Here is a 15,101-nt window from a genome sequence, read left to right on the forward strand (position 1 = left end):
AAGTATGATCAGAACGATCAAGGAAGACGAGGAAAAATGGATTCAGTTTTGTTTGTTTTATCAGAATCGATTGCCTTTGAAGTATGGGACGTCACATATAAGCTATTGAAAGGTCTACATCCTTTTTCCAATGTTATGCATGTAAGTGGTGTAGGAAAAGCCTCTTTGTGTAGGCACTAAACCTTTAGAGAGAGCTAAATCAAAAATGCCTAAAAGATATGGAAATCTGGATATCCCCGTGAACAAAGCTGCAAGCTACATTCTCCTACTATTCAGGGTTTGAATTTTCTCATGACGTGCCATCTCTTCCTTTCCTATCTAATTTTTGAAAACCTGTAAACGATATGTAAACAATAGAGGTGTAAATCAGCTGTTCCTCTGGATGTTTTAGACTTTGCGTTAAAGTTGTTTAGCACTTATCATGACCCCATCTTGCATACCGTTTTCTTTCAGAATGTCATCAGAGGATAAGACTGTGGAACCCTCTGACCAGGGACCCTCGCCGCCCTCCAGCAGTGTAGGGGCCACGTCCACAGGAAGTCCTGCCCACACAGACAAGCGACCACGTGGCAGGCCGCGCAAGGATGCTGCGGCTCCCATCCTACCCCAGGCGCCACCCTCATCCACGTCTAAGAACAGAAAGAAGTAGGTTTTTACCTCTGACATTCAAAGATCTTTTTCTATTTTCATGCCATACAGGGTTTTTTTTTTCATTCCTTGAATTAAATGCAATGTGTGGTGCTGCTAATATAATGTAGAATTAAAAAAAAAAAGATCATTCATTGATGGTCCTGTGGCCCAGTGCCCAGGTCCATTAGATGTATACAGACTTGGGGTTGTTCATTTGGTATAAGAATGGGCAGTAGTGCATCTGACTCATTAAGAAAGCCTGTTCATGTATGGAGTCATGAAAACACCCCCCTGGGAATAGCACCTTAAAGTTATTTGCTCTTAAAAATTCACTGGTCTTCAAGACTGACCCTGGCACATAACACAGAAAGAGGTCAGTGACGGGTGCGTTAAAATCCTGTGTAATTTCAGACAAAGTGCTTGCTTGTCTTTATGTTGCAAGTTAACTCCCAACTGGTAAAACTTAAGTAACCACAGGTTAAATGGAGCTTTAAAAAAATCTATGATCCCGCTTTGCATCGTGGTATGTGTCTCCTCACACCTCGGTGTGTTATTACTTATTTTCTGAGTAATTCTATTTTTCAAATAAATATTCCAGTCATAGTGCACACTTGGTTTTGAAGCAGCCGCAAAATCGTACCATGAAATTTGGACAATGTGGGACCATTTAATTTAAAAGCAAAATGTCAACCAGACCCCTTTTGTCTTTAAAAAGAAATTCAAATTAAGAGGCATCTTTCAAAATATGTAGGTTTTGCAATGGAAGAAAACAAGGCCTCTTAATTTCTGAGTGTAGCCTAGATTATTATATGTTAGGCCTGTGCAGTATGACCAAAATCTCATATCCTAGTGTGGGCATGTCCTATCCAGATGCATATCATGATGTAGCGCATTTTTTGCTGGTAGTTAGTTGTCCTGGTTGAAATTATATGTAGCAGTCCTTGTCATATACATGTTTTTAACCATTGCAAAGCAGCTTTAAGCTAACGCTAGCACAGGAATGTCTTGTGCGGCATTGTACAAGGTGCCTGGCTTCTTTGCAACTTCCATAGCAACATATAATGCAGCTTAGAGCTGCTCTGTAATATAATGCCCACAAGGTTCTTAACTCTCTCCTTAGTCTGTCCTCTCAATCAATCTTAATACCCTGCTCCCAATGGATCGTTTAATCTGCAAGCATCCAGACGATGCGTTAATGCCACTGTGGAAGGATGACCTGAGACAGACTCGACAGAATGGCTTCATGTTGATGAACTGGTCAAGAACATGCCATCAGCAGAAATGTGTGTGTCTTCTTCTCCTGCCCTTCTGAGAGTTATATATGTAGTTGTAATTGTCAGCATTGTCATGGCCAGAATTAAGACTGTAGTCGCTTGTGTAAAAATAGGGTTTTGATAAGGCTGCAGAGAATGGCTACAATGATTATCACAGTTATTTAGCTCAATATTGATGCCACGATTATTCATCCAATCTTAGATTGCATTGAAATAGATGATAGGTGCACCTCTAGAGAAAGCTCAACAGTAAGTATAATGGAACATCCTCCCAACAGCTTTCAACAACGATCAGAGCTTTGTGGATGGACCTTGTGCTTGTACCATCTTGCAGACAGTTAAATACACCCTAATTCATTTGTAGTCTCCACCACTGGGCATAAAAACGTGGGTGGATGGTGCTCCTGGCTTATCACTTCCTATGTAGCAATTTAGAAACCAAACTTTACTAACTGTTATAATAAGTGGCAATTGCATACACTTCAACAACCTCACCGAGCTGTGAGTTATTTTGTGTTCAGCCTAACTGGCTCTCTCCTCTAATAGATAAAAGCAGCGTGTATAAATATTAAAATTACCAGTGTTAAAAGCCAGTTTGCATGTGACAAAGGAGGATGTGTCAGAAATGGTTCTTGTAGACCTGGTTTGTGGAATTTACTAGATTTGCCCACGCGCCATCTGCTAGTCAGTCCATTTCAGAACAGCATGATCCTTGTCAGGTCTTTCAGGCAGCACCCTGCAAGCTGGGACTACTTACCACAGCATTATTTTCACCTTTTCTTTTTTTTCACTCTCTCTCCCTGTGGTGGGACTGTGGGGGGGATAAGTTGTGCAGGGTATGGGGTTGAATGTTAGTCTTGAGCATTTTTCAGTGAAATATCTGGCTGTCTCCATGCTGAAATTTGATGCTTTTAGCGCAGTTACATAAAATTTCAGCTGAACGTTGTGTAGCAGTCTATATAAAGACGTCACCATCACCAACCACTTTGTGTGTGTGCACCAGATTGTTACCATAGATGAAAATGTCAAAAGCAGCTAATTTCTGCATTTGAATTTGCCTTCTGGAATAAAAAAAATAAAAAAAAACACTTAAATGTCATTAGCTATAGGAAAGCTATAGGAAGAAGCGTTTGCTGTGAGCATATAAAGGAAAGCCAGTGGAGCAGGCGGTGTGGTACCCTAAACTCTGGTGTGATATATGGAGGAAAGATGTAAGTGGTTCTTTACTCTGCTGCTGTAAACACATTTAGCTGGGTCAAATATTCTAACGTAACTGCATATTGATCAGTTGTCATTTTTGATTGTTTGGTTTGTCAGAGCAGATGCTGCACACAAGTATGCTGATGCAGTTGTTTTTCTCAGTTTATTTTTCTAATATCACGTTCAGTCATCTGTGGTTGTTGTTATTGTCATTATTATTATAATTATTATTATTATTAGGTAAAAAAATCTTGTTCCTCATGACAGCTGTATAAGTTTTGATTCAGTCATGCATAAATCTTAGTCTGATCCAACACTACTGCAAGACAGCCCATCCATGGCTCCGCAGTTATTGTTTGCACCCTTACAATGATGTGAAAAGAGCTCTCTGTTTTGTTTGTTTCCACCTTATTAAGATATTTATGTTTGAGTCAGGCTTACAGGTAATTATGCTTTAGCAAGGGTTTGCTTGAGGCCTCCTCTGTCATTCTTGGGTTTTAGAGTTGTTCCTTATCTTGACATGGAAGTCATTTAGAGGGAGGGGTTGGTTTGGCATCGAGCCATTTGTGATTTTTCTCTCCAGTGGCACCGAAAATTACCCCACCCCCCCGAATCCCTGCATCCCCTCCCTCATTTCCAACCCCCTGTATCCTCCTGAGTACCCCTGAGACATGCTGCTCTCATTTGGCCTGTGTTTGCTTTCCCCACTTAGCATGCTAACAATTGATGTTGCTATTTAATTTGTATCCATGACAATTATCCCCTCCACATGGCGCTTCCAAGATTAGTTTAACAGAGCTCCCATTGGAGGATGCTGACACTGACATATCTCTCCATACTGTATGTAAAAGAGAGGCATGTGCTTGTGTGTGTTATGTGTGCATGCACGTGCATCTGTATGAGTAGGCACACAGGCATATGGTTGGAAATGTAGACATGTTCATCTGATTTGCTGATGGGGCACTTTCAGTAAGATACGAGAAGAATTGCATCTTTCTTTACTATGGCAAATTTTTTTTTCTTGTTTTGAAATTGTGATGACGTCTTAAAAGAGATGACGGGGAAGTGGAGAAAAGGCTAAGATTACGCTTAACATGGCACTCCAGACAGAAAATCTTGAAAAGGAGCGGTAATGAGATATTTTTGGGTCACTCAGCAGAAGGTAGACACATGAGAAGGGATATCCCGATCAAGTTTTTTTGCCTTGGATCTCAATCAAAGTCCTTTTAATAATGAAAATTTGCCAATAGTCAGTTCTAATGCTCCAATTTAGTACTGAATAGCTCTGCATTCAAATATCTACCAAGATTTAAAGCTTTCCTTGATTCTTTTATATAATATTTTGTGTCTCCTACAGAGAGGAGAGTCAGTGTGTAGCTGTTGTGACAGTAAGATCAGACAGTAAGAGCAGCCTCTGTTGGTCCTCCACATGAACAAATACTTATGTTTGAAAGCAGTTTATTTCCTCATATTGTGCAATGGGCTTGCATGCTACCCTGTGCGTTATGAGTACATTGTAGCGTTTTAGCAGAGCAGAGATGGACAAAGCTTCTAAAAGTGGAATGCAAAAGGTCAATATTGCTCTAGGTTTATCACAAGTGTTCAGACCTGAATGGGGTTGGGTATATTCTACGATGCTCGTGCCGATTCAGTACCTGAGGTATGCCACTGTTACAAAAATTATACTTTTTTTAAAATATTGTTTTGTGTATAAATATGTTTTTCTTCAAAACCCTCTTTCACATTTTAACACAAGGTGCCAAATGAAAGTTCCTGGTGAAAATTAGAATTGCTGTTTCATGAGAATAAGTAAACAGTAAACATCTTTCAGTTTTCAACACTATGTGCTACATATGTCAGTGTTGATGAGGTGTGTGATTTTTTTGTTTGTGGTTTTTCTTCTGTAGACCACTGTAAGCTTTATTATACTAAAAACATGGTTATTTCGTTCACTGGGTTGTTGTTAAGATGTTGACCATACTATGAACACTGCTGCTGCTTACATTACCCCCAGACTCAAATGAAATTAAAATAGAAAACACTAACAGATTAGTGCTATAGATGCAGTTCTGATAGGGGAAGCAATAAGATCATATTTAAATCAATAAAATTATTTTAAAATCAATATTTTCTTTCACATTATTTAGTTTCTTCAGTAAGAAGCTATGTAATAAGTGGGACAGTGAGCCTGACAAGATGATGCAGAAGCCTGCACAAAGCCCCATGCATATAGTATATAAGCCCCCTTACATGCTGTATGTAATGTATATACATTTTATCTCATTCGAAATTTGATTATTTGTACATATCTTAAGAGGATGCAATTTGAATGTCGTCATGCAACCCTGTGATGTTAAATGGTTGATACTTTGATTTAACTAATTCCCGTTAAATTAAAGGTCCCTTATAATGCAAAATGCACTTTTGTAATGTCATTTCAACATAAATATGTATCTCTGTTGTGCCTGGATACAGCTACACTCTACGACCTATGTCCTCTCTCTTTCTCTCGTCCTGCATCTTTCCGTAAATGTGTGTGAAAGCGCATAATTTAGATTTGTCTCCCTTTATGATGTCATAAGGGGATCAGCAGGCCGACTGTCCCTGCCACTGAAAACCTCCTGAATCCACCTTGCTCTCCTCCATTGTGTTTTTTTTTCTTTCTTTTTTTTCTCACTAACGCCAGCTCCCACTAATAGGAAGATCCTGAGGGCTAGAGCAAAGAATGCGGATTGTCCTCTTCTTCTAAAACGAAGCATTCAGACAGATGTGGCTGCTGTAGCTGTTTTCAGCTTGCCATTAGAAAAATGTGCTTTTTGGACATTAAACCCAGTAGGACCTCCAACTACAAATATGAATTTAAAAATGAGCAGAATATGGGACCTTTAAATAAAAATGGGCAGGGATTGAGCCCACTTCTGATTACACAGTTTAGGATTTATGAACAATGTCAGTGTTTTCTTCTGAAAACTGAATAGAACAACCATATTGATTTTTAAGTATTATTTGGGTTTTTTAATGAAAATATTTATTTGTAATATCTGTGACACAGATATAAATAGTATTATGGTGGTTTTTGCATGTAACTAATGATGAATTAATTTGAAACTGTCAGTGGAAAATTAAATGGAGCACTGACCTTTTCACAAACCTGCTGTTCTGAAAACATAACCGTTACCTTATTACTACTTGCCCAGCTATGACGTTTTTGACCTATACCTCAAGTGTAGACAAAACCATCCTTATTTTTAGTCTCAAAGTGGCTGTCTGTACACTCATGTTGGCCACAGTAGCTTGTAAACAGAATAGCTGTGTATTACACATTATAATGTGAGGTTGTAGCTTTTTTCTTGTTTTCTTCCCAGTTGGCTGACATGTCCGTGTATTCAGAGATGTATCTAAGTATGTGTAATCCAGGGTAATTCAAGTCTGTCTGGAGTGATCATTGCAGTAGTGTTGTTATTGTATCTAAACATGGCCTCCCCTCAAAGCACCATAATAATCAAATGGGCTGCAAGCAGAGATAAAGTAGACCTTCTTGGTGGGATTTGTTTACCGTTGAATAATGATCGTGATATTGATGATAATTCCAAACAAGACTAAAACATTTTCAAAAAAACAAAGACATGAAATTAATTTTGTGTATTCTCTGCATCTTTGGATTTGAGCGATGCCCATTTTATTGGGATGCGATATACATCACAGCCCCTAATGATTGCGCAGACAACCAACCCTGTTCAAGACACCAAACATGACTCATGCACGTTCATGGTCAGATATTTATTTGTTGTGTCTAAATTAGAGAGCTGCTATTATATAATAAGTAATGCTTGTATTGTGGTTTGAAATTCAAATAGTGCATCTTCAGTTAGACTCTAATGAGTCGTCATCCCTCAAGGGACTGTGAGTGATAAAGGAATTTGTTCCATGTTGCCCTGAAGAAGAACACACACATTTCAGTTTTGCCGAATGAGCAACAGTACATTTTGAGTCATAATCCTGTCACCCTACATTGGCATAGTAATTTTTTGTGGATGATGTCACGTTAAGGCCATAGTGTCTTTATTTTGATTCCCAATCGTTTTATCTGAATCTTCAGAGCAGAGCTGTCCAGATTGGCCTGCCTCATTCTTTAAACTCCACATACTACCAGTACTGTATTGTACACCCCCCATCCTTCCACCTTTCCCAGCTTGAGTGCCTCCATTAAAAATCAGTGACAGCTGTGACTATATTTAACTAATTCATGACCGCACCGCTGCCCCCCCTCTGGAGGCAAACCCAGCCACCTTTTCATGTCTCATTCTTTTTCACTGCCTTTATTTACTTGTTTGTTTCTCTTCCTCACCCTAGGGGTCGCACCAGAGGTAAGGTTGTTGCGGATGAGGAGGACAGCATGGATGGGACTGAGATAACAGAGTCCATAGGCCCTCAGGACACAGGTGAGACTCGGCAATCCCCTTTTTTGATCCATTATGTACATGTTGGTCATGTGGGGAGTGATATTAGATTTGAACTTGCTCATCCAAGCAGCCTCATGCATGGAGTGCTTCAAAAGGGTATTTCAGTAAAGGTAAAGGAGTCTCCCTCTCCTGGAGAAGGATGGATGAGAGCTTTTTCTTGGCACCCCATGCTTCTACTTCTGGGCTATAATTGAAAGGGTTTAGCTTGAGCTGTGAAGCTGCAGTGGGTGTATTTTTTTTTTTTTCTCCCCTTACTGCTTCCATCTCTCCTCCTGCACCGAGATTGGCATTGAGGTGCAGTGGGAAAGAGCCCAAGGCTAATGCCCTCTAAAAGCTTTTTAAAATCCCATCAGTCTCTCCAGACCCATTTATGTGCTTTTTTATGTGTGTACATCACATCACGTGAGCATGCCTCCCATTCTCATACATCTCAGTGGCCCTGTTGCTGTGCTGGAGATATTGGGGAATGAAATTCTCCCAGTGGCTAGCTTTACTTTTATTAACCATTTTTAGAACATTTCAACGATATGTTTTTTTCTCCCAGGTCTTGTTTTTGTTTTGAAAGAACAGAGCATGCGCAGACTTTTGCCTTTTCAGTCTACCTCCATGTCCACTACATCCCTTATGGTTCCCTCGCTCTCTCTGCCTCCAGGCATTTGTCAACATGAGATGTACAATTTCTGTACTGTCTCTAAAGTAGTGTGTGTAGCTTGGGTAAAGCTGAGTATATCTGTGTTTTGAAAGGGACAAAACATTGCTTTAAAATCCCCTGAGTTAACCTTATGTATAGCCTATAACCCCATAACACTTGTACAGTGTAACTGAAATATTTCTTAAATTTATGTCTTCATTTTAAATGTAACAGAAAATAACCCAAACCATGTGTACGTTGTGTGTACGTTGAAATTTTTAGCACAGTGACACATTAAATGCAAATCAAAATTACAAGTTTATTGTTAAATATTTCATTGCCAAAAAACACAAAGATGATGTACAATTTCCGACACCTCACTCACATCCTAAGTCTGTTGTAGGTCTTCCACAGGTGCATTCAGTTATTAGGAGGTAATGAGCTTGAATTTGTCCTTGTGTAATTCCATTGGATGACACTGAATCATTGCAGTATTAGCCTAATTACATCTCAATGAAATGTTAATAAAAAATTTGCGCGGCCCAAAGTCTCAGTGAGAGGTACGTTTGGGAGTTGTTTTGTATGATTAGCACAGTGAATTGAGCTTTTTTCTTTGTAATTTAGATCAAAAGCACTCATGACGGTAACAATTGAGTTTAGTTGTATTTTAGGCACATTTTCCACATTAATATTAAACCCCAGTTCTTGAGACATTTTTGCTGCAGTGATTCTTGTTTTTCCCTTGTCTCCTTTGTTATTACTATTCTGTACATGAGCTTGATGATCCCAGTGGGTTTACTGTAATCAGTGCTTGAGCATATGGTCCCCATATTTTACCATCCATCTCACTAATAAAGGCTGTGTTTTTAACCTGGAGGAAATGACTTGAATGCAATCAACCTGCCCTATGACAGCTTGTATCTGTCAGAAGCGGCATGCTGATTTTACAGTCATAATTGGCAATGAACTGAAAAGCAGCTAATAGTATAGAGGCCAGTGTTGAATGGACTACAATGCTCACAAATGCTATGGAGGGATTTAATGCTTAGTAATTTCTCACCAGCTAACTGATCATTTCATTTTTCTTGTTACCACCAGAAATGCCAATCCATCCAGTGGATACTGTGGAAGTGGTGACCACTGAGGTGCCAGAGGAGGACAAGCCCTCTTCCCCTCTGGCCCAGAGCCCTCAAGCCGAGAATTCAGCAGGACCATCTGTCCCAGCGAGTAGAGAAGTCAGAAGCAGGTTAGAAACGCTAAACTTCCCTTGAACCATGAGGAATAAAGATCCTTGTTTTTTTTTGAAGTGTTTATATGAATATGTGCAAGCATTAGTATGTACTTGTGCACGTGAGTTCAGCAATGTGACATACTGTTTGTCTTGCTGTGTACACATGCATGGATGAATTGAAATCAAGCCATCTGATGGTAGAGGCAGCTCTCTCTCCTCCCAGGTGCCACTCTGTTAAAGGTTGTAATCAATCTTCTGGCCTATCTCTGCTATCGATGTTGGTGATGGAGGGCAGACTAGCAGAATCTCCTGGGATCTTATTAACAAGGCCATCTCGTCCCTTAAAAATGTGATAAATATTTACCGCCCATTTTATTTCTCAACTTCACAGCTTTTGGCCACTAGACTCTCTTTTCGTCTCTTAAATACTCCAATTGCCTTCTCTTGCGTGAAATCTGCAACACTACCATGCTCAGTTATTCTTGTAAGCTGAAGGTTTTTGTTTTCAACCTCCTTGCAGAAAAATTGCAGAATTAACAGCTTAATGTGGTAAAAATGTTGTTCAAAGTGAGGCTGTGTGGTAATAGATATATAATAAAAGCAAATCATATTGTAACCTCAATATAAGAAATTCGAACAAATCTGAAAACATCCGCGTACTATTGCACTCAAGGTTACAGGTTAAGGTCCATGCAAGAAAAGGTCTATGCCAAGTGGGTTTCACAAGGGGTGTGTGAGTGAACGGCGTGTGCATCTGCCTCACAAATGTGGTCATCATGTGTTTATACGTATGTTGCTGCCCAGACAGCCCCGTTGCCAGAAGGAGGAGGCCTTAATTCATGGTGACATAGTGGCACTGTATTAAGTCACAGTAGGTATATATAATTAAACACCCCCTACCACCCATTTTCTTTGTTTCAGCGAGCGCCTCTGTGCCTTCTGTTACTGCGGTGGCCGTAGCCTGCTGGGTCAGGGGGACCTGCTAGTATTCAGCACCACACCTCAGCTGGAAGCACTCTTCAGCCACAAGGATGGAGGAGGCTCGATAAGCGATAGTGGTGATGGTGATAAAACCACTCAGCCAAAAATGGCCGGAGAGACCACCTCAGGACAGCGGGAAAAGACAAAGTAAGTAGGCCTGCCTGACACTGTTGTCACAATGGTTTGGCTGTCAGTAAATGGAAAAGTCATCTTTAAGTCCCTGTTGTAAGTTAATGAGTTGTAGGAAATCAGAAAAAAGGTTATTGCCTCACTTCAGTGGACTTCCTTTACAAACTGGACATTGGGATGGCTGTTGTGGACAGGTCCTAATTGTGACCAGAATCTTTACTTCTTTTTGAAAATGTATTTTTTTTTTTTTTTTGGATGAAATTATCTTTTACCCTTCCCCTCGAAACCAGTATTGATACACAGTGGATTATCCTGGTGAAATAAGATAATTGTGGCAATTAATAAATGGCCACACTACATACATTTATCTACACACTAACTCATACACACAAAGGGACTTGCACACAAAACAAACACACAGACCTCACAAGCTAAAGGGTCTCTGTCAGTTAGCAGATTGTGTTGTCATTCTCCATTTGAAGGCTAAATTATCTCTTAACCTTAGCAGTCAGTGTCCTCAGGCCCACATCAGGTGGAAGGTACACATGAGCCTTTCCTGTGTGTGTGTGTGTGTGTGTGTGTGTGTGTGTGTGTGTGTGTGTGTGTGTGTGTGTGTGTGTGTGTGTGTGTGTGTGTGTGTGTGTGTGTGTGTGTGTATATATGTATATGTATGTTTGTACTCACATACTTGTACACTGTGCCAACAAAAGACCGTCCTCGGACTCTTTTGGATAGTTGCCTAATTTGTTTTGGTCCTTTGGAACCAGTTGGGCATCTCTCTGGGTTCCCAGTGACGTAATGGGCAGAGGGAGCAGGATGGGTCTGGCGGCATGCCAAGCCAACCAGTAGCTGTTGTGTTGTTGCAGTGTGATTGGTCATTAGGGCCAGTCTCTCAGTTGTGGCACACAGAGGCACAGGAGGGAGCACAGGGCAGGAAGAGAAATCATGTATTGATTTGTCAGAGAAGCAAAGGTGGTGGACAAAGGGGTCAAAGTGTGGAAATGTGAGGAGGTGGGAAAAGATCATTTCGTAATTGGTGATGAAACTTGAGCTGTAAACAATAAGCTGTCAAGGCTGTGTGCCATTGTCGAGTGTGCCATCATGCTTCCAGAAACCAGTCTCTTGATTTTGGCTGTTGGTTTGTTTACTGGAACTTAGGTCCTTTTTAAATGCTAATGCTCCCCCTCTACATTTTCCGCATGCTATGCAGCTCACTAGTTCAAGCCAGGGACTCGGGGTAACAGATCCCTTTCAACAGATTTTATGAGACAGAACAGCCAGCCTCTTGTGCACACACCAAACAAGATGGCCCTCTTCCTCCTCCTCCTCCTCCTCCTGTTCTTCTCCCCCCTACAGCTTTTTATTTGCTCTCTAGCATTTTCCCCCAGCTCATTCTCTCTGTCTTCATCTCTCAGCCTTTGTAAAAACCGCACATCGTCCTCTACCTTTATGTGTCTCTCGATTCATTCTTAAATTGATGCAGGCTGTCATTCTCCTGCCTAGCATATCTTTTAGCTGTCCTCTTTTTTTTCTTTTTTTTTTTTTTTTTAAACCCTTTGCTGACCCGCTTTTTCTGCAAACCTCTTCTTTTGTTCCAGTGGGTCTAAAAGCTGCGAGGAAGAACCAGACCCAGCCAGTCGATTTTGGGATGAGCTTTCTCATGTCGGCCTACCACAAAATCTTATCGTCCAGTCTCTCTTTGAGTCAGGTAAGAACAATAGACCAACCATTGTTTTGTTTTGTTTTTTCAAGCATTGTTGGCACTTCCAATGGAAAGTCTATTTGTGCATGCACCATCCGTAAATGTTCAGTGTGTTGATCAAAAGTCATAATCAGTTCGATTCTAACCTTTTTGTTATCATGACATCCTTTTTGTCTCGAAATTTCAGGGCAATGCTGGGCACATCGGAGTTGTGCCTTGTGGTCCGAAGGTGTTTGTGAGGGCGAGGGACAATCTCTGCTTAATGTGGACAGAGCCATTGACTCAGGGAGCACAAAGGTGAGTCAGGGGAGAACATCCATGGACTAATAGGTGTTAACACCTTCTTAATGTGTTGGGGCAGCAGGGAGGGACTGCTTCAGTGAAGCACAGCAAAGCTGATGGATCAGACTGGCTGGTAAAGGTCGGGCCCGGCAGCGTGGATCTCTCAGCTGTGAAATGGAAAAGGTCACGCCACTCAACAGGGCTGAGTTCTCATGGCAGCTTAGCTCCTAGTGCTAGCAGTGGCACAGCTCACAGCTCTCCGATTGCATTTGCAGCCCATTGATCGTGTAGCCCATCAAGCAGGTCTTCCACTTGATCTGCAAAGTGACTAGTACTGCACACTCACAGAACTGAGAGAAATGGTGAAAGGACCATGTTTTGTAATGAATTGTATCATCAGTGGGCTGAAATAGGGGTTTAAACAGGGGTCTTGAAATCCAAAAACTAATTTTTCAAGCGGCATTGAAGGATACAGCAGTGTCTTTATATATGCTATGTCAGTCATAAAAAGATGTAAGCATGGTTTAGATTTAGTTGTTTCCTTGGTTCTTTAAGGAATTTATTCGTTGTAGTTGCAGATCAAGACATTTTAGACATATTTAATAATCTCTCTCTTGCTCTTTCTGCAGCACTGTGCATACTGTAAGCGCCTTGGAGCATCCATTAAGTGCTGTGCCGAAGGATGTGCTCAACTCTACCATTACCCCTGTGCGGGGGCAGCTGGGACCTTTCAGGATATCAGGAGTCTCTCACTCCTCTGCCCAGAACACACTGAATTGGCCATTCACAAATGTAAGATGACTAGAATTGGATACATTGTCAAATTTCTAATAATTTCCTGTAAGCAAATTATTTAACTATAGCTTTTAAATACAAAGTGCCATTGTATCAATTGTACTTAAACCCTGTGTCTAATTTTCCTTCCCATAGTTGTAGATGAGGTAAACTGCGCGCTATGTGATAGTCCAGGGGACCTACTGGACCAGCTCTTCTGCACCAGTTGTGGTCAGCATTACCATGGGATATGCCTGGACATGGCCGTGACCCCTCTAAGGAGGGCAGGTTGGCAGTGCCCTGAGTGCAAAATCTGCCTGACATGCAAGTGAGTCACCTTCCCACTCGCCTAAATAACGTATCTCAGACTGAGTGTTTTTGTCCTCCCTGGCTTTTCTTTCACTTTTCTTCTTGCTAATTTTCTCTGTAGCTACCAGGCATGGCGCTCACTGCTGGTTTGTTTACCTCTGTGGTTTGTGAGGAGCTAACTGGCCGTTGTACCCTAAAGCTCAGTCTCGTACCTTCTGACCTTATTTAAATAGCACAGGAGCTCTGCTGGCAACCAGGCCTGTTTGCCTTAGGTGAACATTGTCCATTGAGCTTCCAATCCTGTATTTGCATAGAAACCCGAGTACCATGGTATTACTGCATAGCAGGGTGTTTTTCAAGATGAGTGGGGGTTCATGCAGGGTCCAAAATTAGCACCCGCCACTCACCAAATGAGAGTATGAAAATTTGTGTTGGCAAATAAAATAAATGAGATCAGCCACCATAGGATGCTGAAACTACTAACATGCTAAACTGACTACAACATCACTATAACAGTTCAGTTAGTGCGATTTTGTTTTGGCGCCATAGCAAAATGTTACCATGTCACTAAGAAAACAAAATGTTCTTGATCAATCATCTGTTTCACTTCCCCAATATATATGTCCTTGCTTTTGCCATACAACTAAGTTGTTACTCCACTCGCAAGCTGCGATTCCTTTTTCCGGATTAATGGCTCAGAGTCCATTTTTAATTGATTTTTGTCTGACTTGTAACTCTAACTAGCTCTTCACAGTCTGGACCAAGTCTGCTGTGAAGAATGCAGGAACACAGTCTAGTCATGTTGCACCAACAGGAACCTTTTATTTCTCTTGTGTGGCAGCGAACACAACACACAGCCTTCAGTTACCGCTATGCTGCAACCCGAACTTATCCAGACAACTTTTGGCTGAATAAATTAACTTAACTACCCCTGATAGCATGCACTCTTTACTGTGGCTGCAACAACATGCCAGTATTTCTCTCACACACTGGGAGCGACTCACACTCTCAATAAACCCATTAGACTGCGTAGATAAGGTTTATGCACAAGGCCGCTTTCCTTAAAGTGGGCATTGATGTAAAAGCGTGATTTTATTGTTGTTGGTTGAGGTGGAGCTTGTTTGAACTATTTTGTATTGGATTTCTACTAATGATTATTTTGATTGTGGAATAATTTGAATATTTTCTCCATTAATTGATCAAAATAGTGAGAAATGCCTTTGGGAGAAATGCTCCAAATTCCTTCAAACAGTTCCTTCAAAAATCGTATTATCATTGTCTGCGCATAGCGTCGCATTTATTGCAGATGTCTTACTAATCTCAAATCTTATTTGTATTTATAGAAGCAAAAATAATTGAAATGCATTCTGTTCCTGCCAGAAAAAGGCCATTTGCATGTTTAACAATCAAAAATACCATTCTGTGGCGCAACAATCATCCCTGTATTAATTATATCAACCGCCTATGACCAACACTCTGGTTTTCTCGTCTGATT

At 40.8% G+C, this 15,101-nt stretch overlaps 1 protein-coding gene across 1 annotated transcript in view; it reads left to right on the forward strand.

Moving 5' to 3' along the window:
* Positions 1-454: 454 nt before the first annotated feature.
* The window catches only part of kmt2cb (lysine (K)-specific methyltransferase 2Cb), a 57,129-nt gene continuing 42,482 nt past the window's right edge, over positions 455-15,101 (forward strand). Inside the window, exons 1-8 of the mRNA XM_070845806.1 lie at positions 455-645; positions 7,458-7,546; positions 9,297-9,444; positions 10,351-10,557; positions 12,138-12,247; positions 12,429-12,538; positions 13,153-13,315; positions 13,454-13,625. Coding sequence (XP_070701907.1) covers positions 455-645; positions 7,458-7,546; positions 9,297-9,444; positions 10,351-10,557; positions 12,138-12,247; positions 12,429-12,538; positions 13,153-13,315; positions 13,454-13,625 — 1,190 coding nt within the window. The remainder of the gene's footprint in view (positions 646-7,457; positions 7,547-9,296; positions 9,445-10,350; positions 10,558-12,137; positions 12,248-12,428; positions 12,539-13,152; positions 13,316-13,453; positions 13,626-15,101) is intronic.

This window comes from Pempheris klunzingeri, chromosome 15, assembly GCF_042242105.1.
Source record: "Pempheris klunzingeri isolate RE-2024b chromosome 15, fPemKlu1.hap1, whole genome shotgun sequence".
Taxonomy (NCBI): domain Eukaryota; kingdom Metazoa; phylum Chordata; class Actinopteri; order Acropomatiformes; family Pempheridae; genus Pempheris; species Pempheris klunzingeri.